The sequence below is a fragment of the Callorhinus ursinus genome, unplaced genomic scaffold (assembly GCF_003265705.2).
Source record: "Callorhinus ursinus isolate GAN/ISIS: 27379988/994484 unplaced genomic scaffold, GSC_fseal_2.0 scaffold4, whole genome shotgun sequence".
NCBI classification, from domain to species: Eukaryota; Metazoa; Chordata; class Mammalia; order Carnivora; family Otariidae; genus Callorhinus; species Callorhinus ursinus.
Window position 1 is genome coordinate 3424535 of NW_027397066.1, and position 24905 is coordinate 3449439.

Sequence of the window (24905 nt, forward strand, 5' to 3'; positions counted from 1 at the left end):
TTTCTCTTCCAGAATGCCAATCTGGCCCCTTGTGGAGCAGACCCGGATGCCAGCTGGGGCACGCGAGGTACAAGACGCGGGGACCCCCTTGGGTCTCCGGCTGGGGCAGGGGTCTCTTACACATTTCCACAAGTCTCATTCTGGGACGGGCCCCTCCAGGGCCAGCTGGCGAAAGCTCCAAACATCGCGCAGTGGGGGGAGCGTGGGGGTGCTCGTTTCGGCTAGAGGAGCCGGTTACCTCCGTTCTTATGTTGCCTGAGGTGCTCCCTTCCCCTCATCCTTGAGAACAGCTGACCCTGTCCTGATTTGTTGGTCACTCTGGTTACTTGGGGAGAGATGTGTGTTGGAATAGCCATCCCGTACCAGGACTGAGGCCAACCCAATCACCCACGGTTACGTTTCGTGGCGAGATAACGCCTCTGGGGTCTGAGTCGAATGAATTGGGGTCCCATCCTGCCTCCCACCCCTCCTGGTCATGGGGGCCTCCTGGGCTTCAAACTAGGAAGGTTGCTTGCTGGGAGGCTGGTGTTCCTGGCGTGACTCCGGTCGCATGGCAGTTGCCTGACCGGGGGTGGGGGGGCTCTGCTAGCTCTGAGCCCCTCCTGCGTGGGGTGTTCGCTCCCCCCTGTCACCCCGGATGGCGGGGAGCATGTTCTCATGGGCTGCTGGCTCACGCTGGGCCGTGGAGCACTGGGGGCTCGCAGCCAGCTCCCTCCACGTGGCTCTCCAAGTCATCAGGATGTCACGTGTGGCCTGCTGGGAAATTCGGGGGACCGAATCGCCCCTGTCGCCCAGGCCCCTTGCCAGGGTCTCCCTCCCAAGGCCAGCTTGTGGCCCAGGTCCTAGGGGTACTGCTTTCTGGGGGGTTCTGCTCACAGAGGCCCTCTGATCCATACGGGTCTATTTTCTGACATGACGATTTTAGTCTGGCAGAAAAGCCTTTTGAAAAGCAAGCATGTGGGGCTCAGGAATATAAAGGAGGAGCTACAGGCCAAGAAGGTGAGAGAGTAAGAGGCCGAGGGGTCAGACCCTGCACGGCTGTCAGTCTCTGCAATGCCCCCAAAACTGCCCTGGAAGGTCCGCTCCGCAGGTGGGTAAACTGAGGCAGGCCGCTTTCTCAGGGCGGCCCGGACCACCAGGGAGACAGTATCACGCCCGAGGAACGCAGCGCTGCGTCCGGCTCCCAGTCTGGCCTCCAGCCTCCTGACCATGCCTCCCGCTCTCGGGTTCCCTCTGGGGAATCTGCTCCCCGAGGACTAGCGCCCTGGTGCAGGCCGCCGGGGGTGGGGCGGGAGGTCCCCACCAATGCTTCCACCATTGGGCCACGTTCCCGTGCTTTCTAAACCGCCACGCGTGGCTTCTGCTCTCTCTCTTACAGAATACAAGGTAAGAGGGGCTGCCCGCTGCCACGCCGACCTCTGCCCGCCGCCATGCACCTGCCCAGGTTAAAAGTTCCTTTTGTTGTGGTTTCCTATGAAATGTGTGTGTCCGATGCCGGCGCAAGTATGTACCTCTCGTTGGCCTTCGGCTCAGCCCTTTGGTCCCGGCACACACCTGCTTCCTGGGGTCAACCTGCGGTTTCCTCTCCCCACAGATCTATCCTTATGACGCCCTCATTGTCACCAACCGAATTCGCGTCAAACTGCCCAAGGATGTGGACCGGACGCGGCTGGAGGTAGGAGGGCATTTCTGGGGGCGGGGTGCGCATTCCAGCTGCAAGGTCCTGGGCACACGCCCGTCCACGGTGTCAGCGCTCAGCACCCCTGAGTGTTCTCGCAGGGGGCGGGGGCGCCACCAGGCCCACGGCGGGCTCGGAGCCCAGGCCCCGCGTTGTTTCGAGGTTTGAGAACCGTGGGAGCGTGCCCCCAACACAGGTGGCTTTGCAGAGGGCTCTGCTCTGTGTGTCTGGCCAGGAAGGGCTTCGAGACAGCGCCAAGTCGGTGGTGCTTGTCCTTCCCCCGGGGACTGGTGTTGGGAAGTTGGTCACGATCCGTGGCCTCTCGTTTGGCCACATTTACACCAAGTGAGAATAATAAACTCATCTCTGGAGAGCACGTGTAGGCTTAAAAGGCCAACAGGAGGTCAGCTCAGAGTAGGTATTTGGATGATACTTGTTGACTGCAAGGACTTTGCTGAGCACTTGCTAGGAGACGTGGTCCCCATGGTTGATGTGCAGGACTTAATCCCCACAATCGTCCTACTGAGTAATCAATGTCCATGCACTAGATCTCACCTCCTGAGCCCTGTCACGGATGCTTCGCTGCCTTTTAATGACCGTTTTGCTGGGCGCTGCAGGGTCTGGAGGCTCCTGAAGGTCTAGGGCTGCCCTGCCCCGTCCGTGCCCCAGGACCGGGCACACGGGAGATGCGGGGAGCATCTGACGCAGAGTATGTGTCCAGCCAGCGCCGGAGCCGCCAGACCGCCCACCTGGGAGGGAGCCGTAGGGGCCCGGACACGGCCAAGGGGCACCCAGCCAGCGCGGGAGGGCTGCCAGGAGAAGTTGGGAGGCCAGGTGCATCTGTACAGGATTGCCGCCTAAGACAGGATGGACAGAGGCCCCGACGGAGCACTGGGGTGGAGGGAGGGGGGCTGGTCCACTGCGCAGCAAGAAACATGGGGCTGGCCTCTGAAGGAGGGATGGAGCCAAGCCTTCACCAGCCAAGAAGGGAGAGCATTGAAGGGTCTTCCAGGCCAAGCGACCCGCAAGTAAAGGCTTTGGGGTGGGGGGAAGCTGCAGGATGTGCCCTGGGCAAGAAGGGAGCCCTCACGGTGATGCTGGTCGGGTACCGACTTCCCTGCACTAGTTGGCCTTGATACGTGCGCCCTTCAGGTGAACATAACAGCTGCCTACTGTGTGGGTCACCGGGCCCCTCGCCCAGGTCCCGGGACAGCATCCCTCGGCGGGGGGATAGTGGTGGCGGGGAAGGGCTCGGGGACACTGGTGTGGCCGCAGCCTTGCACGGAGACACATCCATGTCGACCCTTTCTGTTGCAAGTGATGGGTGCCTGACCCAAAGTGACTCAAGCAAAAAGGGGATCACCAGCTCATAGGGTTGATGGGTCCCCACAGGGGTGGCTCAGTTCTGCCTCAGGACCAGTTTCCTTCCCACCATCCTCTGTGTTTCGGCCTCATTGAGAGACAGATTTCTACCTCACCCCTCCCAGGCTCAGAGTCTGCAGAAAAGAGATCCTGGGCGCCCGGTCTCTCTCTCTCTCTTTCTCTCTCTCAGAAGTCCTGGCCCTGCCTTATCTCCGCCTCTGGGTGGGTCCTCTGATCAGCCCTGAGTCAACCAGCTTGGCGGGGGACTGCAGTGCCCATCTGGCCAGGTTTAGCTACAGGCACCCCTGGAGCCAAGGGACAGCTCGGAGCTCTGGGACCTGGGACCTGCAGGGAGCTAGGGTGCTGCGGCTGGGGGGAAGGGGGCAGCATGGCCCAGTGAGCCCACAGATGGCACAGTCAGGGAGTGCCGTGAACCCGCCAAATCCTGCCATCATCCCGGACACGAGGGCATCGTGCCCGGCAAAGGACCACAAAGGCGGAGGACACGCGAGCTCCTTGCTCAGGAAGCTGTCCGTTTAGCAGGACATTTGGATCTTACCCCACAGAAAAGGAAAGATGCTCTAAAAGTTCTGACCTGTTGGGATAAGCGCAGGTCGTCCGTAGGGTCAGGGGAGGCCGGGGCAGCCGAGGCCAGCTGGGAAGCAGGTGTGCGAGTCTAGGGGAGCAGGGGGCCCCTAGGGCCCAGCCCCAGGTGCAGCTCCTGGCACGTGGAGGTGGCCAGAGAGCACGTGTGCACACAGACGCCAGGAGCCAGGAGGGCCGCCTCACACTTCGGGGGTACCTGCCATGGGGGAGTAGATAGGGTCTTGGGTGGCCTCTTCATGGGGCTCAGGTATGACAATCCCCACTTTCTCTGCAGGGGACGTGCTCTTGGGCTCCTGCTGAGTGAAGTCCTTGTTAATCATGTGGTCATGTCCCCAGCCTGGAGGGCTCCTATTTGCTGTGTGTCTTTGTTCCTTAAAAGGGCCAAGCCCTGTGGGCTGGTTGCTCTCAACCCAAGAGCTGAGCCCAGAACTAGATGCCTGGAGCTTCGGGCACAGCGGTGGCCCCGGGGCCAGGTTTCCCTCTTGGGACTGGGGTACCCTTTAAATGACACCCCCTTTTCTTTTTGCTAAATACCGAATGAAAGATGCAAAATAGTGGTTAATACCTCTAAATACTTGCTTTGAACAAACTCTTGAGGATTGGGTCATGGGTTTAATCATCCATTCTCCAAGAACACACCCAAGGGTGCGTCTCTGTAGTCACTCTCCTCTCATCTCCGCCGAGCTGGGAGGCAAGCTGGGAATGTTACCAGCAGTGGGGCACGCCCCACATTCTTTGGGGCTCGGAGCTGGGAGGTGAGCCAGGAGTGGCCTAGGAGGGGCCAGCCGCATCCCAGCAGGACAGGAGGCCCCTGATGTTTTGATTTCAGGGAGAGAGCTTTATTTTTAATATCAAAACCATCTATAACTCTTGTAGAACTCCAGAAAAATGCAAAGAAGAACGCAAACATCACACGGAATTCCCCCACCAAGTCATAACTTCTGGTAGCGCCGTGGTGGACATGATTCCGGAAATCTCTTTTTGCACAAATACCCAAGATCGCTGAATCTGATTTTTGATGTGTAGGTTCACACTGTTTAGGTAGTTTGATATCAGCTTTTTTATCATTTATTTATTTGAGAGAGAGAGAGAGAGAGAGAAAGAGCATGAGTGGGGGCGGGGAGTAGCACAGGCAGAGGGAGAAGCAGACTCCCTCCTGAGCAGGGAGCCCGATGCAGGACTCGATCCCAGGACCCAGAGATCATGACCCGAGCCGAAGGCAGACGCCTGACCAAACGAGCCACACAGGCCCCCTGATAATCAACTTTTTTTTGCTTAAGTTTGACATGAACACTTTCCATGCTAGTTAATATGGATCTGCTCATCCTTTTAATGGCTGTGCAGTGGTCCCACGTCCACACTTGGGAGGGTCCGAAAGGCCAAGCTGTGGAGTGGCAGACGTGGCTTCTGCTCGCGCCCCCCCCCCCCGGCTGGACCTCAGTCACACGGCGAATCTCCATGCAAGGCAGGCTGGGCATGTTGTGTGGCCAGCAAGAGGAGAGGATGGATTTGGGTGGACAGCTGGTGAGCCCAGCTCATCTCTGTAGGGTCAGTCTCTGGAAGGAGGACTGCTCTGTCAAGTTCTCCACCCTTGCTCCCAGAATGCTAGGCTGACTCTGTCATTCATTTGCGGAGTATGTGCCAGGCACTGAATGGGGTCCTGGGATGCGTGATGAGCAAACACAGGCATGAGCTCTGCCCTCCCAGGCTCAGTCTGATGGGGGAGACAGAATCAATCATCTGATAGCCCGAACAAGTGTAATTATATACCAAGATAAGGGCTCTAAAGGGGAGGAACACGGGCCATTAAAAATGGGTAAAAGTTGACTGGGTGTAGTAAGTGTTGTGTTTACGTGTGTGTGCACACATATATGCGTGCGTGTGTGTGTGTGCGTGTGTGTGTGTGTGTGTGTGTGTGTGTGTGTGTGTGTGTGTGGTGAAGGAGGCCTACAGGGAGAGAATTCCAGGAAGAGCAGACTGCATATGCAAAGGCCCTGGGGCAGGAGGAAGCCAGGGCTATTTGAGGAAGAACTTTAAGGAGGCTAAGGTGGCTGTACTTGAACAGGGTGAAGATAAGAATGGGGCCAGACCATACAGGGCCCTGGTTCATGTTAAGCAGTTTGGATTTTAGTTTTAAGGACAACGGTTTTTAAATTGAGGGACTCCCTGATTAGGTTTGTAATTCAAAACACCAGTAAGGCTGTAACTGTGAGGCTCAGATTGGCCGTGTGGGTGCAGGGAGACTGTTTGGGAGGCCTCACTAACGGAGGGGCGTCATCCAGTCTGCTGGAGGCCTTAAGAGCAAAACTGGCCGCTTTCCTGGAAAGAAATTCTGCTTTGAAGTGTCAGAGAGGTGCAGGGAGTGGCCTCAGGATATTTGCTTCTGCCCAGGGACAGTTAGGTCTCCTTCTACTCCTGGAAACTCCTGGAAGCCGACCCTCGACCCTCAGAGGATAACCACCAAATGCAGGAAGGGCCAGAGCTCCTCCAATGCATGAGACCCTCAGGTCCTGGGGGCAGGGCCCAGACCCTCTAAGACAGAGAGCCCTGGATCTCAGGGTCCTCCAGACTCATCTCCGGGGTTTGCTAGTGCCCAGGTCTGCGGGAAGGGAGTGTCCCCTTGCAGAGGAGTCTTGCGGTTTCTGGACCGCCCCCACCAGACCTTGAGTCTAAATGCACACCTGACTTTGCTCCAACAGTAAGAACCCAAGTCAGAAAGTGCCGGGGGGGGGGGGGGAGGGACCCTGTGGTTAAGAATACTTCTTTTGTTTAAACCCATCCAACTGGTCCAGTGAGAATCTGATAGACTGATGGCAGCAGCTGAGTGTGTCCCCAGCGCATGGGCATGGGTGCCTCTGAGAGACAGGGCTGCACGAGAATCCAGCGCTTCGGGGGCCCCCAGGTCTGAGCATGAGCAGTCCTCCCAGGCCAGGCCAAGTAGCAGGGATTGCAGGGGTGGAGGTTGGGGAGGGAGGAGGGAAGCACACGGGAGAGTAGGGTAGGCTGGTAGAAGCAGACCACATGGAGAGGGGAGGAAGCTGGGAGGCAGTATGACAGGAACATGGGAGCAGAGATTTGGATTCAGGGGTACGCGTGGCCAACAGAGATTGTCCCTGGGGGAGGGTGAGAGACCAAGCTGAACAGGCAGGCCCGTGCCCACCCTCATGGAGTTGGGAGCCAGATGAGGTCAGCAGTGACCAGATCAGCAAGGGCCTGATTGGCTAGGGCAACCCAGGAGGGCCCCCTGGAGGAGAGGACATTTGAGCTGGGACCTAGGATGAAGAGGAGACTTTGTGTGAAGTGAGGGAAAGAGCATTGCAGGCCTTGGGGGTGGCAAAGAGCCTGGCATATTCTAGAACCCACCACGGAGCAGAGTGCTGGTGGGAGAGGTGGGCAAGAACACATGATTGTGATGCAGGGCCTCAAACCACCTGACAGCAACGTCACTCCACCTGGCAGAGCCTGCATCCCCTCCCTACTGCATGGGCTCTGGGAGAGCTCACGGGACTGCGGGTGGAGCGCTGCCAGCACCCCCCAGGGACAGACCAACACGCCACAAACCATGGTGGCCATTGTCATGACGACAGTAATGTCATCGTGATGATGGTGTTGGAATGACGATGCTGTCATGATGATGATGATGCTGTTGTGGCGATGGTGTTGTGCTGGTGATGTGATGACAATGATTGTCATGATGACGATGATGTCATGATGACAATGTCACGATGATGATGTCATAATAATGCCATGCTGACGGTGATGTCATGATGATGATGTCATGCTGATGGTGATGTCATGCTGATGGTGATGTCATGATAACGATGATGCTCTTGTGCTGATGGTGTCGTGCTGGTGATGTAATGACAATGATGTCATGATGGTGATGATGTCATGACGATGATGTCTTTGTGGCAGTGGTGTTGTAGTGACCACAATCCCATGATGACGATGATGTAATGATGATATCATTGCACTGGTGATGTCGTGATGACGATGACGTCGTGATGACAAATGATGTCATTGTGATGGTGATATCGCAGAGACCACGAGGCCACGATACGATGATGTCATTAGCAGCCCCCTCCTGCTAAGGGGCTGAAGCTTCAGAATGTGGGCCCCACTCAGTGGGACTCGCCTCTGCAGCAGGCCCCCCCCTCCTTGCAAGCTAAGCCACATGAGCGAGTAGAACTGCACCATGGAGCCCAGTCCTCCAGAGAAAAGCAGCCCCTCGCTCGCCCAGGAGAGGCAGGCTGAGCAGGCCTGAGGCCTGGGGCCCCCCCCGCCCCGGGCAGCCCACACCGGTGCGGGGCCCGGCAGTGCCTACTGGGCCGGGTGGAAGGAGCCGTTGAGGGTTAGCCAGGCCCCTCCCAGGAGCACAGCTGAGCTGGGGAAGTGAGGGGCCGCTGGAAGTACCCTGCAGGGTGAAGGCCGGAGGAGGGTCAGGCTGGTCCCGGCAAGGTAGCCCAGCCCTGCCGGTGCAGTGGCAGCATAGCCCCGAGGGTGCTCCTTCACCACAGTTACTACCCTCCACGCTCTCGAGGTTGTGGATGGACACCGACCGCACCTGTAAGGAGAAACGTCCTGGGGCTTGTGCTGCTGGGCCTCTCTGTCCAACGTCACGTTGGACATCACGTTGGCAGCTTGAAACGGGGGGGGGGGGGGGATGGTGGTGTGAGAAAGAGGCCGGGGGGCCTTGGGAGCCTGCAGTGAGGGTGCAGTCAGGAGAGGCTTCCTGGAGGAGCCGAGATCCATGGCCAGGTCTGAGCAGTGAGCGGGAGGGGCTGACATTCCAAGGGTAGGAGAGTGGATGAAGGCACAGCCCTGCTTATTCCCATTTTCCAGAATCGTAACTGAGGTCAGGTCACGCAGTGCAGCTGGACCGGGATGGAGCCGGGACCAGAATCCCGGTGGATCTGGCTCCTGGACTGGAGGTCTTTGCACGATGCTGCCCCGGAGGGTCGTATGTCAGCAGACCCCCGGCAAAGCATGCAGGGCCCCTGCCATGTTGCAGAAATGGCCTCCTCCCCAGGGGCACATCGTGGGGAGCCCAGGGCACCCCAGGAGTGAGGCTGTGCCAGAATGAAGCCAAGCCACCCCTCTACAAAGGCGCCACCCCCTGGGCTTCCTCCCTGTTCCTTCAGGAAGGAGCTTGGTCGTGCCTGACCTTGGCAGGCACCTGGGGGTCAGGCCACTCTGCCTCCTGGGGAGCCTTCAGAAGCCAGGGCCAGGGGAATAGGCCCGGGCTCAGAAAGCTGGCTCCAGCCACTGGGGTGAGCTGTGCCCCACGTGTCCTGCCTGCCACAGGGCACAGAGTGAAGGAGGGTGCCTGAGTCTACCACATGACCTTGAGCGAGATTATCTTGGAAGCCAATTGGAACAGGGCCCTCAGCTCCTCCTCACCTAGGTGGTAGTGGAGACTCGGCGGGGCAAGCTCCAACACTTAGGACCACACAGCTAGAGCCAGGGTGGGGCCAGGGGCGTGGTGAACAGATACCCTGCCGGGCATCCCTCCTCTGACCCTGGCCTGGCCCTGCAGAGCCCTCAGACAGCCAGATTCTGTTCCCGCTCTGTAGATGAGGATGGGGGCCCTGCTAGCCTCTAGGACTTCCCCTCACCCCAGCGCTCCCAAACCCAGCTACCATCATCGGCTGGGGGAGGCCTCGGCCGCTGAGCCTACAGTGGTAGGTTTCCGTGGGCCCAGATTGTCAGCTCTGACAAGCGCGCCGGGTTACTGCCAAGGCCTGTGGGGCTGGGAGCTCAGCTGGGACCCCAGGTAGCTACCCTCCCCGCTCTCTCCTAATCCCACCCTGTCTTCCCTGCCCTGCAGTGGGCTCCTGGATGCAGCAGGAACGCAGGACCGCATCATCAGGGTTAAGAACACCCGCCTCAGGCTTCCCACATCCCATCCCCAGGTGGAGCTCTGTAACCCCCACAAGGAGCCAAAAAGGAGGGACTCCGCCTTGGATGTCTTTCAGGGCCCAGTCGGGCCTCCTACCCGAGGACGGGTCAGCCGCCTCTCGCAGCCCGGCTGTGTTCAGGCACTGGGGACAGGCTCCACACCAGCTCTCCCTACCCTGGTCTGCCTGCCTCCCTCCTGCCACCGCGTGTCCCCAGGGTGCAAGTCCTGAGGGTGCGCGTTTCTGTGGCCACGGGGCCCGGGCCCTGTGCGACTCTCCGATGAAGTTCCCAGGGCATCCTGGCCCCGAGGGTGCAGGTGAGCCTCATGGGACCTGCAGCGACAGGGCTCTGCGGCTCCACGTGTACCCCCGGGCTCCCCCAGCAGGCCCCCCAGCTGCCACGGTCCCCCTTGCCCTGGCTGGGGGGGGGCTCCCAGGCTTGAGCGCACAGTCACCCCTCGGCACCGTGTCCCCACCGCTGGGGCGCCGCGCCTCTCGCCTCGTCTCCCTCCTGCGTGTCCCCAGCCTGGCTACCCCCTCAAACAGCTCAGCGTGGGGATCCCTGCCTGCTCTGCAGGACCACTGTCCACTGAGGACCGCATGGAGAAGGGGGACGCCTGTCCCCGCACCGGCTTCGGGCTCCGGACGGTCCCTGGATCCGCTGCACGTCCGTCCATTCCCCCAGGGGCCCGTGTCCTCTGCCCGGCCAGGCCGCCAGTCGGTGCTGAGAGCAGTGGAAACAGTTTTCCTCTTATCCTCCCTTCTTCACCTCTCGATTGCCCCACAGTGATTGGGGAGGTTGTGATTCAGTGCCTGGAAAAGGGGTGATGTTGTCCGACGACAGTTCCGTGTCTCCGTGGACTGGCCGTGGACTCCTCAGCACACCCACGTCCACGCCGTGCGGATGGTTCATTTCTGGCGAGCGCCGGGTTCTCTTCCTGTGTGCAAGCTCAAGATAGCAGCGGGCGGCCGGCCCCTTCCTGGCAGAGACTCGCCTGATGGGGTGTTTGTGTTTGTGTGTGTGTCCGTGTGTCCGTGTGTGGGTGTGTGCGCACGTGGGTGCGCACGCGCATGCACGTGTTGAGTACTCTGGGCCTGGATTCAACCAGGAGGGCCTTCGGTGACTCACACAAGACTGAGGGGTGTCCTGTGTTCCCTCCTCCGGATCATGCCAACAACCGGGCTCCAAAACCCACTGCCCGCCACGCAGATTTGGGGATTTTTGTGAAGGCATAAACAGTAGTGACGGGTGTCTATGCTTTTCATAGTTCACCAAATGTCTTCACCTCTGTTTCTCTCCGGACCATCACAAATTTTAGTATGAGTAGTTTTGTTTTAAAGCCAAGGAAACCACACTGCGGGGGGGTGGGGGGCAAGAATTGTTTCCTTTAATTGTAAAATTCCCATAAAATTCACCCTATTAGCCCCTTTACAGTCTAGAAACCAGTGGCCTTTAGCACATTCCCACATGGTGCAACCACCTCCTTGATCGAGTTCCGGAACATTTCCATGCCCCGGAAAGGAAACGCTGTCCCGTTGAGCAGTCACTCCCCGCCCCCGTCCGTCCCCAGCCCCTGACAGCCGCTTCTCCGTTCTCGGTCCCTGTGGACTGGCCTCTTGTGGATGCTTCGCAGAAACAGAACCACACGCTATGGGGCCCTTTGCGTCCGGGCTCCTTCACTGGCCCTCCTGTTGCACGCCTTATCCGAGTCACTGTGTGCATTCAGGCCTTCGCTACTTCTCGTGGCTGGACGACACTCCACTGTGTGCACGGACCCCACTTAGGCAGCTCGGTTGTGTCCATGTTTTGGCCACCGTGAACAATGCTGCTCTGAACGTGGGCGCAGGTAGCTGCTTGAGTCCTGTTCGGTCAGGCCCCTAACTGAGTCTCTTTGTCTAGGTTCGGTGCCATGCGCTGCAGCGCGGGAACAGCAGGGATGCAGAAGGAACGCAGGGGGAGCCGGCGGCCTCCTGGACGCCGAGCCCACCTCTGGACTGCCCAGCAGCATGGAGCCGGCCCGGCTGCGCGGGTTACAGCGTTGCTAACTGCTCCTCTCTGGCTTTCCCTGTTTGCAGAGGCACCTGTCGCCCGAGGATTTCCAGGAAGTATTTGGGATGAGCGTGGAAGAGTTTGACCGCCTGGCCCTCTGGAAAAGGAATGACCTCAAGAAGAAAGCCCTATTGTTTTGACGGCTGCTGGTGTTCGTGACCGTGCGCGGCAGCAGCAGAGCCCGGGACACCTGGCGAGAACCACGAAAACCCCTCCTATTGCACCTGGCTCTGGCTTCCCTGTGTCCGTGGGGGGCGGGTGGTGGGCCCCTGGAGAGGGCTGGGCTGGAGGCGGGGGCAGGAGGAGGTCCCAGAGCAGGTGCGACCTCTGTTTCTGCCAGCAATGCTCCTGCCCCTGGTTCAGAGCCCAGACGCCTTGCTTTGTGCTGTTCCTTCCCCGCTGTTGCTTGGCATCAGGGAGATGCTGCAAAATAGCTGTCCCAGGAGATCAAGGAACACTTACGCGACGTGCAGCCCACCTTCCTGACCCCTGTGCAGTGCCCCGACCCCCCGCCCCCTGCACTAGGCCCTGGGGGCACAGAGGTGCCTGGGACTCGGGATTGGAGGAGGTTTGTCAATGACAGACGCTGACACAATCATGGGAGGGTGGGCATCTGGCTCCCAGTGTCTGCTCACCTCCCCCCCACTTGCTCAGCCCTGGGGAGGCAAAGCCTTGCACCCAGACAGGCCAGGCCAGGGAGAGTGCCGCAGAGCACCCGGACTGCACGAAGTCAAGCGCGGGGTGCATGATTTTTGCATCTGCTTGTGACGAAGTCTGTTTTTAGGGATAAACGTCAGCCTGACAGGGTACCTTCGGCCAGGGCCCTCCATGCACTGCATTTTTCTTCCAAATCATCCCCTAGATGCCTAAATGATATCTTTAAAGTAACACAGAAGTTTTTATTTTATTAAGGAGCATAGCCTACTTAAACATAAGACGACATATATAGAGTTCCATTTTATGGTCCCGCGGAAGGGAGCGCCTCCAGCCTTATTCTCCACTGCTCAGATCTGTGTGTTTTTGCTTCTTGGTGTGTTCCTAACACCTAGGGCTCCTTGTCGGGTTTCTTTCCATTTTTTTTTTCTTTTTCACCTGTCACACAGGTGCCCTTAAGGGCAGCCCTTGCCCACATAATGCCCACGTAATGCCCACGTAATGCCCACATAATGCCCACGTAATGCCCACGTAATGCTCTTTGTAAGTATGTGTGAAGTGTAGCCACCACAGTCTGCCTCGCTGTTATTCTCCACGTCTTGGAGAGAGAACATCCTCTTCTGATGGCCAAAGCCCTGGAATAATGGATTTCCATGCATCCAGCCTAATACCCAACGTAGCCCTTGGTGTGCCTGTCTTTCCCGCAGTGGAACGTAGCCCCCTGGGCTGAAGCCTTCTGCATGAGTGTGTGGTCCTGAGACAGGCACCTGGCCTCTGGGGAAGGAGGAGGGAGACGCCACCCTCTTCTGGCCTGCAAGGTCAGCACAGGGTCCTGCAGCAGAAGGCTGGCCAGGCCCCCTGCTGAAAGGCGTCCGTGTCTGTAATTCGGTGCGGTAGGGCTGGTGCCTGTCCCAGGAAACTTGTAATGTGGGTTGAGAGGTTTATGAATCACTGGGAAGGTGTCACCAAAGTCTGTTCCCCTGTGTTCTGTGGAGCTGTGTCTGTGTTCCTGGCCGTCCCGTCTGTGAGTCAGCATGACTCAGATCCTTCCAGCCCTACCACGCACCCCATTGCGCACCAGCTTCCCACCAGCCCGGCTCGGCCAGGGAGGCGTGTTTCTAGCACCTAATGCACTTCCTTCCCTTTAGCAATCTGCGCCCCGAGCAACTGGAAACCCCCGGGTTTTTCATTAGTGCAATGTCCTGTCAGCTCCCAGGGGAGCCTGGAAAAATAAAGGACGGTGTACCCTAACTTGTGAAGGTGAAAGCCACTTCTCATTGACGTGTGTCATTTCTCAGTGCACGGGCCCCCTTCTGCTGATGGCACCTGGGGAGAGCATCCGCTGAAAGCAGCAGTGCTGGACGGTGCCCAGGGCAGGGGCTGCTGCTAGGGGCGGGACCCCCACCTGCATGGGGATACCATAGGACGCCCCTCTCTTGGGAGGCAGCAACTCAGGGGCACATCCCAGCCAGCACCATGCTCCAGTGGTAGAGAGGGGCATGGGGGCTGATGCCGGCTCCCGTCAGGCTGGGGAGACCGACCAGCAAACAGACAAAGACAGCAAGATTGACCACTGCCCTCTGGGGAGGCCCCAGATACACCCCAGAGGTCAGGGGCGGCTTTCCGAGACAGTGCTGCCCAACCTAAGTCTTGACAGATGAGGAAGCATTCCCAGCGGCCAATGAAGGGAAGGGCATTCCAGGCTGAGGGAACAGTAGGAACAGACACACTGCATAGCAGATAAAGCCTCCCAGGTTCTGGAAACTTCAGCACTGGTTATGGCTGGAGCACAGGGCTCAGGAAGGGAAGAAAATGCAGGTAGGGCTCCCAAGCGGGAGGGCCTGGCAGGTCTGCCCCGCCACAGTTACCCATGCTGTTCCGGGATTAAATGTTTCCTAATCTCTGTTTTAGCCTGCTCGGATTACGATAACAAAATCCCATTGAATGGGTGGCTTAAACAACGAACACTGATTTCTCATAGTTGTGGGGTCTGGAAGTCCAAGCCCCAGGTGTGGGCATGGCTGGGTTCTAGGCAACGAACACTGATTTCTCATAGTTGTGGGGTCTGGAAGTCCAAGCCCCAGGTGTGGGCATGGCTGGGTTCTAGGCACAGCCTGTTCCTGGCTTGGGGACGGCTGCCTCTCACCATGTCCTCACTGGGTGGACAGAGATGCTTCCTCTCCACTCTTCCCCCCACAAGGGCAGAGCCCCACCGTGAGGGCCCCACCCTCATGGCCTCATCACCTCCCCGAGGCCCCGTCGCATGGGGGGTTAGGGCTTCCACGTACAAATCTGGGGGACACAGACATTCAGACTGTAGCGTTCTCTAATCTCACCCCAGTGAACGTAATGGCTCTTGTGAACTTTGGGGTTTCCCCCCCGAAAGCCGGGCCACACGTACACCATCTGCCCATCTTGGTAAATGGCACAACTCTATGCACCCCCCATTATGCAAGTCAGAAATGGGCACACTTTGCTCAGCCCCCAAGGACCATCCTCCCCCCCCCCAGGCAAGGCCCCTCTCTACCTTCTGGATTCAGCTCAGAAGTTCCCATGTCACAAAAGCCCCTTGCCGGTTCTGTAGGGAATCTGCACCCCGGCTGTGCCAGGCTTCATCGCACCCACCTGCCGTCCCCACACTGGCCTCTATTGACTCTTTCCCTTCACCACCTGTAAAGTTGAGAGGGCTGACGGTTTTATCGCCATGCTCTGCGGCCTGGGGACGGGGTTGGAATATTTGGCAATGAGACGGGGCCCTGTCTGGACACCGTGCTGACCCCAGCCTGGTCCTTAGTCCCCAGGCTGCCCTCCAGAGGGGAAACCCGTCTACCACCTGAGAGCTGGGTCACGGCAGAGCTAGTTTACATCCCCGTTGTGCCCCCCCTCCCCAACCCCCACCTGCCCGTGGAAGAAACCCTGGGGCCGGGGAGGTAGCCCACGTGTGCTATGCGTTCTGGGACCCAGCACAGCCCCTCCTTGGGGGGGGGGGGTGCGTATCCCTAGCCAGCACAGCTGCTGCAAATTTAACAAGGAAAGACATCAGTGCCACCCTGGTGGCGCCCAGAGGCTGCTGGGATATTACTGAACTAGGTTTCATGAATAATAGAGGCTCCCTTTCCTTCTGCCTGAATCCTGTGGTCCAAAGAGCATCCCTCAGCTGGACATCATTCCCGAGAGCTCCCTTTAGCAGGCCTGCCTGCTGATAGCCCTTCCTGACTCTGCCCCCCGAACATCTCTCCGTTCTGACACGATGTGCCCCATCATTCCCTCTGGTCCATCCTGTCGATCTGCCTGTAGCACACACTCGCCCATGCCATTCCCTGCCCGGAGACCTCCCTGGCGGGAGACCTCCGTGGCTGCTCCCTGACTCCTTCACAGGCATCACCTGGCCACCGACTCCCTCCACACGCTCTTCCTTCCTCCTCCCCGATTACCCTTGTTTCTTAAGCAGCCCCCTCCCCGCACACAGTGCCACCCTTTGCAAAGGCTCTTTCCTCTGCTTGGAATGCCCCATCTAGCAAACTCCTATTCATCCTTCCATACCCAGCAGAGACACTATCTTCTCTGCAAAGACTTCCATGATATGACCCCCCCCTTCCCAAACTGTTAGCACTCTTTTTTCCATCCAGATAGCTTAGTTCATCCACAGATATTTACTGAGCTGGGCATGCATGACAAAACAGATGAAAAAGACAATGTCCCTGACCTCAAGAACTGATCACAAACCCATGAGGGAAAAGTACTATGGACTGAATTGCATTCCTCACAAATCCACCCATTGAAACCCTAACCCCCAGTGTGACTATATTTGGAGATGGAGTCTAGAAGGAGGTAATTACAGTTAAATGAGGTCATAAGGGTGGGGCCCTGATCTGATAGGGCTGGTGCCTTATAAGAAGGGGAAGAAAGTTTCCTAAAAGGCCATGTGAGGGCACAGGGAGAAGGTGGGTATCTACAAGCCAAGAAGAGAGCTCTCAGTAGAAACCAAATTTGCTGGCAGATGATCTCAGACTTCCCAGCTTCCAGATCTGTGTGGGACAAATTGATGTTGTTGAAGCCCTCAGTCTGTGGTATTTTGTTACCCAGCGCATCTGACTGATACAAGACGGTCAACCCTCAGGCCGTGGTATTTTGTTACCCAGCGCGTCTGACTGAGACAAGACGGTCAACCCTCAGGCCGTGGTATTTTGTTACCCAGCGCATCTGACTGAGACAAGACGGTCAAAGGACCAGGCCATGGCAGCGCAGGTAGTCAGCTCCGTGAGAGTGAGGGCAGGAGCCTATAGCCGGGAGCAGGTGGGGTGTCTGGGAAGGCTTTCTGCGCCGAGTGCCACTAGGGCTGAGTCCAGAAGGGTGAGTGTAAGTCAGAGTGAGAAAGAGGGAAAGAGTGTTGCAGGCCGAGGACACAGCCCATGCCAAGGTCAGAGGACAGGAAGCTGCCTGCTGCCTCCAGGAGCTGCCCAGCATGGCTGGGGCAGGGCACACTCCCTTCTCTGTGCTCCACGCCAAGAAGCCTGGCTGGACCTGGCTTAGGACACTTGCCCCATTAGCTCATAATTACCTGTACCTCCGCTAGAGAGATGCTGCCATGCCCTGCCTGGAGCCGCCTGGCACACACCATTCCTACCTAATGTGTAGGCCTGGATGCAAACATCTGCGTCTCTGGCTGTGGGATCCGCTCAGCCTCCGTGAGGGGCAGGCCTGGAGCACCAGGGAGTTAAGCAGCGTCGGAAGCAGCTCTCAACCAATAAGTCATCCCAGGTCTTCCCTCATTGATTGGGACAATTCTGAGCTCACCCCCACTGGGATGGAGCCCCCCATGCCCACTGCGACCATCTGCTCATGGACACACCTCCCTGGGTCCCTTCCCTGCTTTCCCTGACCTTCCTCCCTCTGCCCCGGTGCTTCCTGGGATCTCCTCCCACTTAAATGGCTTGTCCTCGGTCCTGGTTTCTGGGTCTACTTCTGGGGATACCTGTCTTGCCTCCTCCCACCCCAGCCTCACCTACGGGGGGTAGAAAGGTGTTACTCTTATAGCCAGCCGAGGAGTAAACACAACTGTCTGGCAATAGCATCTGGGGCCATGCAAGGTGGGTGGGTGATCACCACCGCTTGCTCCTGTAATAAGGCAGGGGCCCTACCCCACGGTTGAAGCCCCACTGCCTATCCCAGAAGCATTGGGATAGGCTTTTTCTCTCTCTAGCCTACGGAAAACACTTTCCGCATCTCTGGATGGATTTTTCTGGCGTGCCCACAGGAAGCTGCTGGTCTGCAGGGACCTATAGCTCTCTCCTGAGACCCTCTGGCAGCGGGACTAGCGGCCACACCCTCTGTCCTATCTGAAATCACTTCTCCCATTGACCTTCTGCCTTGGGCTCCATCTGGCCCGCCCTCCCTCAAGGGGGTCTTTCTCCAGCTGCCCTGGGTCGCCAGCGCCAGGCTGGCTCCCGACAGGCCCCCTGGCCCCCTGGCCCCAGCAAGTCTGAGCACTCACGGACCCCATGGTCTGCCAGCTTGCAGTCCCGGCCCTCAGCACGTCAAGGCCTCAGGCATGCGAGGGCTTCCAGGAACCTGCTTTACCGCCCCCCAATATGGCCCTCTGCTTAAGACACTCCCTACAAGTCCTACGAGGCTTTAGAGACCAGGCTGCAGGTGGAGCAGCGCCTCTCACCTGCCTGAATGCTTCCTTACCTTCTCTGCCCTAAACACTTGGTGGTCCTTCAAATGTCTCCAAGAGTTTTTTCCGCCCTAGAGAAGTGGTTAAAAGGACAGCCTTTCGGTTGGGGTTTATGGTCATTTTCTGGGCTCAGATATTCTCCCATAGGCCAAAGAGAGCCCCTCCCTCACACTGCGGGGGGTGAGGAGACATCTCCCATCACTTTTGGGGCGCAAGGCCATTCCATCTGTACCTTCATCTCTTTCGATGCTGACCAGCTATGACATGTCCCAGATCCCCAGCTCTGCTAAGGGGCAGAGCTTAATGGCCTTATAATCAAGAGGTCAGCTTCTGGGCACTGGGTCACCCCCTTCTCTGGGTGCTCCCAGACACACCTGCCAGTCCATTCTTGTTCAGAGCAGGACAGCTCTGTTTGTTGCTTTGCTTCAGCCCATCCACCCATGGCTTACAGCCGCTTGTAACCTTCCCTTCTGGTCGCTTCCCAGACCAACCCATGTGCTTTTTCTCCGGGAAAGGAATTGTGAGGTTTGCCCCTCCTTCTTTGCCACGGGCTCTCCCGTGGAGGAGGGGTTGGAGCGGCCAGGCCTGGGAGAGGGAGACTAATAGGGATGTTTTGCCAATAATTCTGGGGCCAGCTGCAAAGCCTGGGGGGTGGAGGCTGTGGATTCCAGAAAGAGAGCCAGCAGGACCTGGCGGCTGGGGGTAGGGGACGGGGAAGAGGGTGGGACCCTGCTCCCTGGCAGGGCAATGGGACAGATGCTGGAGCCACTCAGGAGTGATGAAACCTAAGAGGAACAGTGGGTCTGGGGTGTGGAAGGCAGGTCTGAGCTGCTGTGTGTCACGGATCAGGTGCCCACATGCAGCCCAGGGGAAGGTGCCCCGGCTAGGATGTTTCTGGTTTCCCCAGAATATGAACCATCCCTAGGGACGGTGCAGAACCAGCAGAGCAGACCCAGGGGAACACTGGCTTTTTGAACGCTTGGCCTTCCCGCGTCTGGCAGAGGAAGAAGGGAGGAGGAAGGCAAGTGAGGAGGGCGGCAGGACAGGGAGGGGAGCCGGGAGGGTGTGGTCGAGCTGAGCAGGGGGGAGGAGAGAGGGTCAATAACAGAGCAGAGGGAGAGCGAGATGCGGTTGGGTGGGACAAAGCCGCGTGGGGCGGGGGAGGCCGACGGTGGGTGGGGACCACGGCCAGTGCACGTAAGTGCTGGTAGGTTTTGGAGGAGATGGATTGATAGGTGTTTTGTTTTGTTTTTTTTCCTTTTTCTTTCAACATTATAAGACTGTTGCATTGTCTTTTGACTTCCTTTATTTCTGGTAAGATGTCATCTCTAATTCTTATTGTTATTCACCAGAATATGATGTTTGTTTTATATGGCTGCTTTTTTTTTTAAATCATTTTTAAAATTTTCTTAAAAAGATTGTATTTATTTGAGAGAGAGAGAGAGAGTGAGCAAGAGAGACAGAGAAGGAGCAGGGGGAGAGAGAGAAGCAGACTCCCCGCGGAGCAGGGAGCCCGATGCGGAGCTCTATCCCAGGGCCCCGGGATCATGACCTGAGCCGAAGTAGACGCTTCACCGACTGACCCACCCAGGCGCCCCTCTATGGCTGCTTTTAGGATTTTTTTAAAAAAACCATTGGTTTTCAGCAGCTGTGATATTGGGTACAAAACATTTGTGGCTTCCACTTTCCTTGCTCTGAGAAAAGTCAGCTGCCATGTAAGTTGCCCCGTGTGGGGTTGACTTAGTGAGCAGCTGAGGGGGGCCCGCGAACAGCCGTATGAGTGAGCTTGGAGACAGAACGTCCCCGGCCAAGCCTTCCCGTGAGACCATGGCCCCAGCCAACAGTTGGGTGGCAGCCTTGCGGGCGACCTGGAGGCAGAGGTACCCGGGCAAGCCGTGCCGGGATGGCTGCCCCACACAAACAGTGACGTGATAAATGTCCGTCGTTTTAAGCTGCTGGGCTTGGGGGTGACCTGTTGCATGACCACAGATGGCTGGTGCAGCCACCTGTCGGCTTTCACTGCTTTGCTCAACTGACATCCCATCCTAAACTGGGCCCAGCCGCCACGGATGGTCTTTGCTCCCTCTCGGCCCCAGAATCTAGGAAGACTGAGTCAGAAGTGCCATGGAAATGCAGTTTACCTTGGCATCTGATAGCTTGTAAGTATGTTTTTCTTGAGAGACATGTCATTAGAAGAATCTAGGAAGAGGTCTCAGGTCACGAGCCCCACCAAGGAGCCCTTCACAGTATCAAACCAGGTCAGGAATTTCCACAAAGAGTGTTGGTCTAACTTTGGGGTCAAGAAACTCTGATTTATTTTCCTACTGAATTAATGCTCTCTTTACATCAGGAGGACTTTGGGGGCAAACAGGGACCGGGCTCATTTTCTGAGGTGCCAAGAGGTCCCAATATTCATTTTCATATCGGGAAAAACCTTTCTACTGGTCAGAGCTGTGAAACCTGCCTGGACTGGTTCACTGGCTGGTGGCTTTGTCAGTGAACGGGGGGCCCAAACAGGATGGCCACGGATGAAGAAAGAGAGTCAGGCTGAGTTACTCCATGTGACAGACATTTGTTGAATGTCTCTATGCGTCCATTAGGAATTCTGTAAGTAACAGAAAAATTGACTAACACTGGCTTACACAACTAGGGATTTGTTTTTTCCTACCTAATATGGAATCTGGAGGTAGGTGATTCCTTGTCTTGATTCAGTGACTCAAGGGAGCATGGGCCAGAATCTCTCTGATTCTGACTTTGCTTCTGGTTATAAAGTGGCTGCTATGGATCCAGATACCACACGCGCATCCAAAGGTAATGATCTCTGCCGCTGAGAAAAGGCAGCATCAGCTGTGCTGATTCCGTTTCCCGAAGAGGAAAACCTTCCCTGGAAATTAAGGGTATGCTGGTAAATCTTCAATTCCTGACTTTCTGGGGGATGGGAGCAAGGAAGAGAGTCCTGATCTAGAGTCGTTACCAATTTCTGTGCTATGAATTCTCCTACCACATCGAATTTCAAGCTACCAACAGGACGTTGCTCGCTGTGGTTATGGGAAGAGATGCCAGGAGCACATTATCTGGCATTTCTATCATACAGTTACATTAGGATGTAAAATCCTCAATAGCATAGATAATTGTACACTGTAGTAAAATGACTAGGAAGTAATGAATTTTGAGTATTTATTTATCTTTGTTTTTAATATAACTTTTAATTGTAAGTTTATATCATTTGATTTTTGAGTAATGACTGTGCTTAAGAAGTGACTTTGCAAAATTCTTACACAATCAGCTCTCAAGTTCTGGTCAAAATTGGCTTGAGGGCACCACTGTTAGAAACCTTTCAGCCAACTTCCACTACGTCTCACTGGCCAGGACGAAGTCACATGGCCACCGCAGGCAGGCTTGAGGGAGGCCGGGAAGACAAGACACTATTCAGGTCTATAGAATGGGATATGGCCAGGGAGAAGGAGCTGGAAGGGGACGGGAGGGCCAGCCAACAAGCAGACTGATGGGTCTTTCTCCAACCAACTCCCTGGAACAGAACTGTGCTGGGCATTTGGAGCACAGGGTGAGCAAGACACATCCCATTCCTATTCTCACAGGGCTTTCAGCTCTAGTGGCAAGACACAGAGGCTTAAACAAACACGTGTAATTGAGATGAAAGATGTACAGGGTGTTGTGAATGTCTGTATTGGGGAGGGGTCCTGGTATTAGTTTTTTATTGTTTCAGAAGAAATAACCACAAATGTAGCAGCTTAACACAATGCACACATGTCTTAACAGTTTCTGGGTTACATTTTAGCTGGGTCCTCTGCTCAGGCTTCACTCAACCTGTTGGCCGGGCTGCATCCTCACTTGGAAGCTTTGCTCAGGAAGAATCCACTCCCAAGCTCATTCAGGTTGATGCCAAATTTATATCTGTGGGCCTGCATGATAGGGGGCCTAGCTTTTTGATGGTGTGTCTGTCACAGTTGTGCTTGATGTAGGGGTGGCTACAAAGCCTTCCTGGGGAAAGTGACATTTAGGGAGAAGCTGGAAGTGTCGGTAGGAGTTGGATGGAACAGGGAGAAAGTGTGTCAGGCAGAGGGCAGTATGTCCAAAGGTCTGCAGCCTGGAGTGACCCTCCTTTGTAGTGACTACTCTACTCCCTGGGATGCTATCTTCCTATTCTCTGAAGACATCCCCAAACCACAGTGGGGGCCTGGCTGGAGAGGAGAAGGGAAGCTTTTTATATTCATGGAGGAATTTGTTTGGAAGTTTGGAAGTCAGGCTTTCAGTGGGCTGTGTGTGTGTGTGTGTGTGTGTGTGTGTGTGTGTGTGTGTCTGCATGTGCAAGGAAATGGGACCTTATCCATTTATCCATGTATTCTCTCACCATCCCCTGAATACCTTGAGGGCACGAGGCTCCGTTCTGTGCAAAGAAGTGAGTCAGAGTCCTGCCTCGTCCTGGAGAGGTCACACTTCACTGAGGGTGGTGGGGGGGAACCACTCAGACAGGAAACTCTAGCTGGTGCTGTGAAGGAGGTGGGAACGCAGAGTGGGATTGCATCAGGGAGCAAGGGACATAAAGTACCCAAGGGACGGATTTCAGATTTTAGCCTGAGCAACTGTGTGGATGGAAGCCATTTACTGAGAACAAGAAGAATGCAGAGGAGCCAGTTGGGGGGTGTTGAATAAAGCACTTGGGTTGGCCATGAGAAGTTAGAGATGCCTTGTGGGCATCCAGCTGGGGATCTGGGACGGGTCAGGCAGGGTTGGAGATAGAGACCTGGCGATCACCACAGTATGGAACCTGGAAGAGCATGAGATTTCTTGGTTAAGAGAGTCCATGGCGGATAGAAGGGCATCGGGCCCCAGCCATGGGCTCCCCTAGCACCCCAAGATGTAGAGGTTGAGCAGAGCAGGGGATGGATCCTGGAGACTTGAGGAGCAGCTCGTGAGGTGGAGAGAAACCCAGAATGCGTGTCAGATGATGCTGAAATATAAAATACAATGAGGACAGAGGTTTTCAAGATGATCCACACTTGAATACATGGGGGTGAGAGGAGAGGAAAGGAGGGCATTTCAGATGCAAAATAGCAAAACCACAAAGGCTTTGAGGTGGGAAAGGACAACAGCTTGTCTCCTGGCTCTTTTTTTCCCCCCAAAGATTTTATTTACATATTTGTCAGAGAGAGAGAGAGAGAGAGTGCACAAGCAGGGGGAGCAGCAGAGGGAGGAGAAGCAGGCTCCCTGCTGAGCAAGGAGCCCAATGGCCAGATTCAATCCCAGGACTCTGGGATCATGACCTGAGCCAAAGCAGACCCTTAACCAACTGAGCCGCCCAGGCGTCCCAGCTCCTGGCTCTACCATGAGTTAAAGTGACCCCGAGATATCTCTGGTTCTGCGGGGGAGGGCCAAGTTTACCTCTACGCCACTCCTAACGCATATCCTCTGTGCTGCAAAAATGTTTGTCGAATGAATAAAAGATGAATGAGTGAACAAGGGGGCTGTGTGACTTGGGGCGGCAGGTGATCTCGCTCCTTGGGCCTCATTTTCCCTTTCTGTAATGCAGGCCAACCCTACAAACCTGAGTTTGGGGTCTGGGGCGAGCACAGCCTGTTGAGCAGATTCCGAGTGGACAATACGCTCGGCCCTCCCGGGCTGGGCCTTGGATTCGGCCGCTTGCTGTCCCGCAGCCCCGCCGCCCCGCCGCCCCGCCGCCCCGCCCCAGCGCGGCCCCGCCCCCTTCTTTGTTTCCCTGGCCCCGCCCCCTGCGCGCTGCTCCCTCCCCATTGGTCGGGGGGCGGGCCCCGAGCGCCGGGCGCCGCTGGGGGCGGAGCGTAGGGGCGCGGGCGGGGCGTGTGCGCCTGCGCGCTGCTCCAGGCCGGCCGCAGCCTGGCGCCGGCGGCTGCTCCGTGCGGACCCCGAGTCCGAGCCCGAGCCGGAGTCGGGCTGAGGCGGCGGCGCAGGCGGCCCCGCCCCGGGGCTCCATTGTTGCAGCGGCCGCGGCTCCTCCGGCTGCTCGGCTCTGTTTCGTTCGGCCCCGAGCGAGGGCCGCCGAGGCGGTGGGCTGAGGTGAGGCGGCGGCGTTGGGGCCGGGCCGGACCGAGTCCGGGACCGGCAGGGTTCCGGGGTCGGGCGAGGGGCTAGGGCTGGTGTGGGTCCAGGGGCCGGACGGGGGTCTCGGGGCCGGACGCGGTCCGGGGCTGGCGAGCGGCCAGCACCTGTGTGGGTCCAGCGGCTGGACGGGGGTCCCGGAGCCGGACGGGGTCCAGGGGCTGGACGGGAGCCTCAGGGCCGGGCGGGGGTCCCGGGGCTGAACAGGGTCCTGGGCGGTCAGGGTTCCGGGGCCGGGGGAGGGACCAGGGCCGGTGGGGGTCCAGGACCTGGACGGGGGTCCCAGGGCCGATCGGCCGGGCTGGGCCTGGCGGAGGTCCCAGGTGGCAGGAGTCCCGGGCCCGGCGGGGGTCTCGAGTTGGGCGAGGTTCTCGGCCGGGTGGGGGTCCGCGGACCCGACTGGGGTTTCAGGGCTAGGTGGAGGTCCAGGGGTTGGACGGAGTCCCAGGCGGCAGGGGTCCCGGGGCTGGGCGAGGGTCCTGGGTCGGTGGAGGTCCCAGGCGGCAGGGATCCGGGGGCGGCGGCGGGGTCCCAGCGCCGGGTGTGGCAGGTCCTAGCGGGGCCACCGCGGGGTCGCTGCCAGAGGTGGCGGCCGCTGCCCTGAGCGCTAGTAGGATGGGGACCAGGACTGACCTGGCCGTAGCGCATCTGGGCGCCGGGGCATTGTCTCCGCCTTGGGGGGCACCGAGGGGACTCCGCGCCTGCGGCGACCCTCTGTGGACCCGCGCGTGAATGCGCGCGCGGGGGTTCTGATCAGAGTGGGCACACTGTCTCGGTGCCCGCTCCCCTTATGGTGTGGCTGGTTCGGTGTGTCTGTGAAGGTAGCTCTGCGTGGACCCTTGGCGCGTGGGGAATCCCAGATAGCCTGCCAGTGGGAGAGACTGT

The 24905-nt window shown here is 57.6% G+C and overlaps 2 protein-coding genes and 1 long non-coding RNA gene across 31 annotated transcripts in view; 2 read left to right on the forward strand and 1 right to left on the reverse strand.

The window, feature by feature from the left end:
• ABLIM2 (actin binding LIM protein family member 2) overlaps positions 1–12746 on the forward strand; it is a 141457-nt gene extending 128711 nt beyond the window's left edge. For 21 of the 25 annotated variants that reach the window (XR_012377827.1, XR_012377831.1, XR_012377832.1 and 18 more), the window contains 4 exons: positions 13–67; positions 1379–1444; positions 1595–1675; positions 11620–12746. Coding sequence is in view for 17 of the 25 variants with exons in the window: in XM_073891366.1 (XP_073747467.1) it covers positions 13–67; positions 1379–1444; positions 1595–1675; positions 11620–11662 (245 nt within the window). In the remaining 8 variants the exon portion in view is untranslated. Of the gene's footprint in view, positions 1–12; positions 68–1378; positions 1504–1594; positions 1676–11619 lie in introns of those variants that run through there. The other 4 variants (XR_012377828.1, XM_073891384.1, XR_012377830.1 and 1 more) reach the window with 4 other exon arrangements.
• Positions 12747–21606: 8860 nt separating this feature from the next.
• Positions 21607–23603, reverse strand: LOC141372433 (uncharacterized). Its single transcript, XR_012377686.1, has 2 exons — positions 23491–23603; positions 21607–22896 (listed from the first exon to the last, which is right to left on the reverse strand). It is a non-coding gene; the product is annotated as an uncharacterized lncRNA (long non-coding RNA).
• Positions 23604–23798: 195 nt separating this feature from the next.
• Positions 23799–24905, forward strand: part of AFAP1 (actin filament associated protein 1) — a 145732-nt gene continuing 144625 nt past the window's right edge. For all 5 annotated transcript variants that reach the window (XM_073891392.1, XM_025887356.2, XM_073891388.1 and 2 more), the window contains exon 1: positions 23799–23978. The gene's annotated coding sequence lies outside the window, so the exon portion shown is untranslated. The remainder of the gene's footprint in view (positions 23979–24905) is intronic.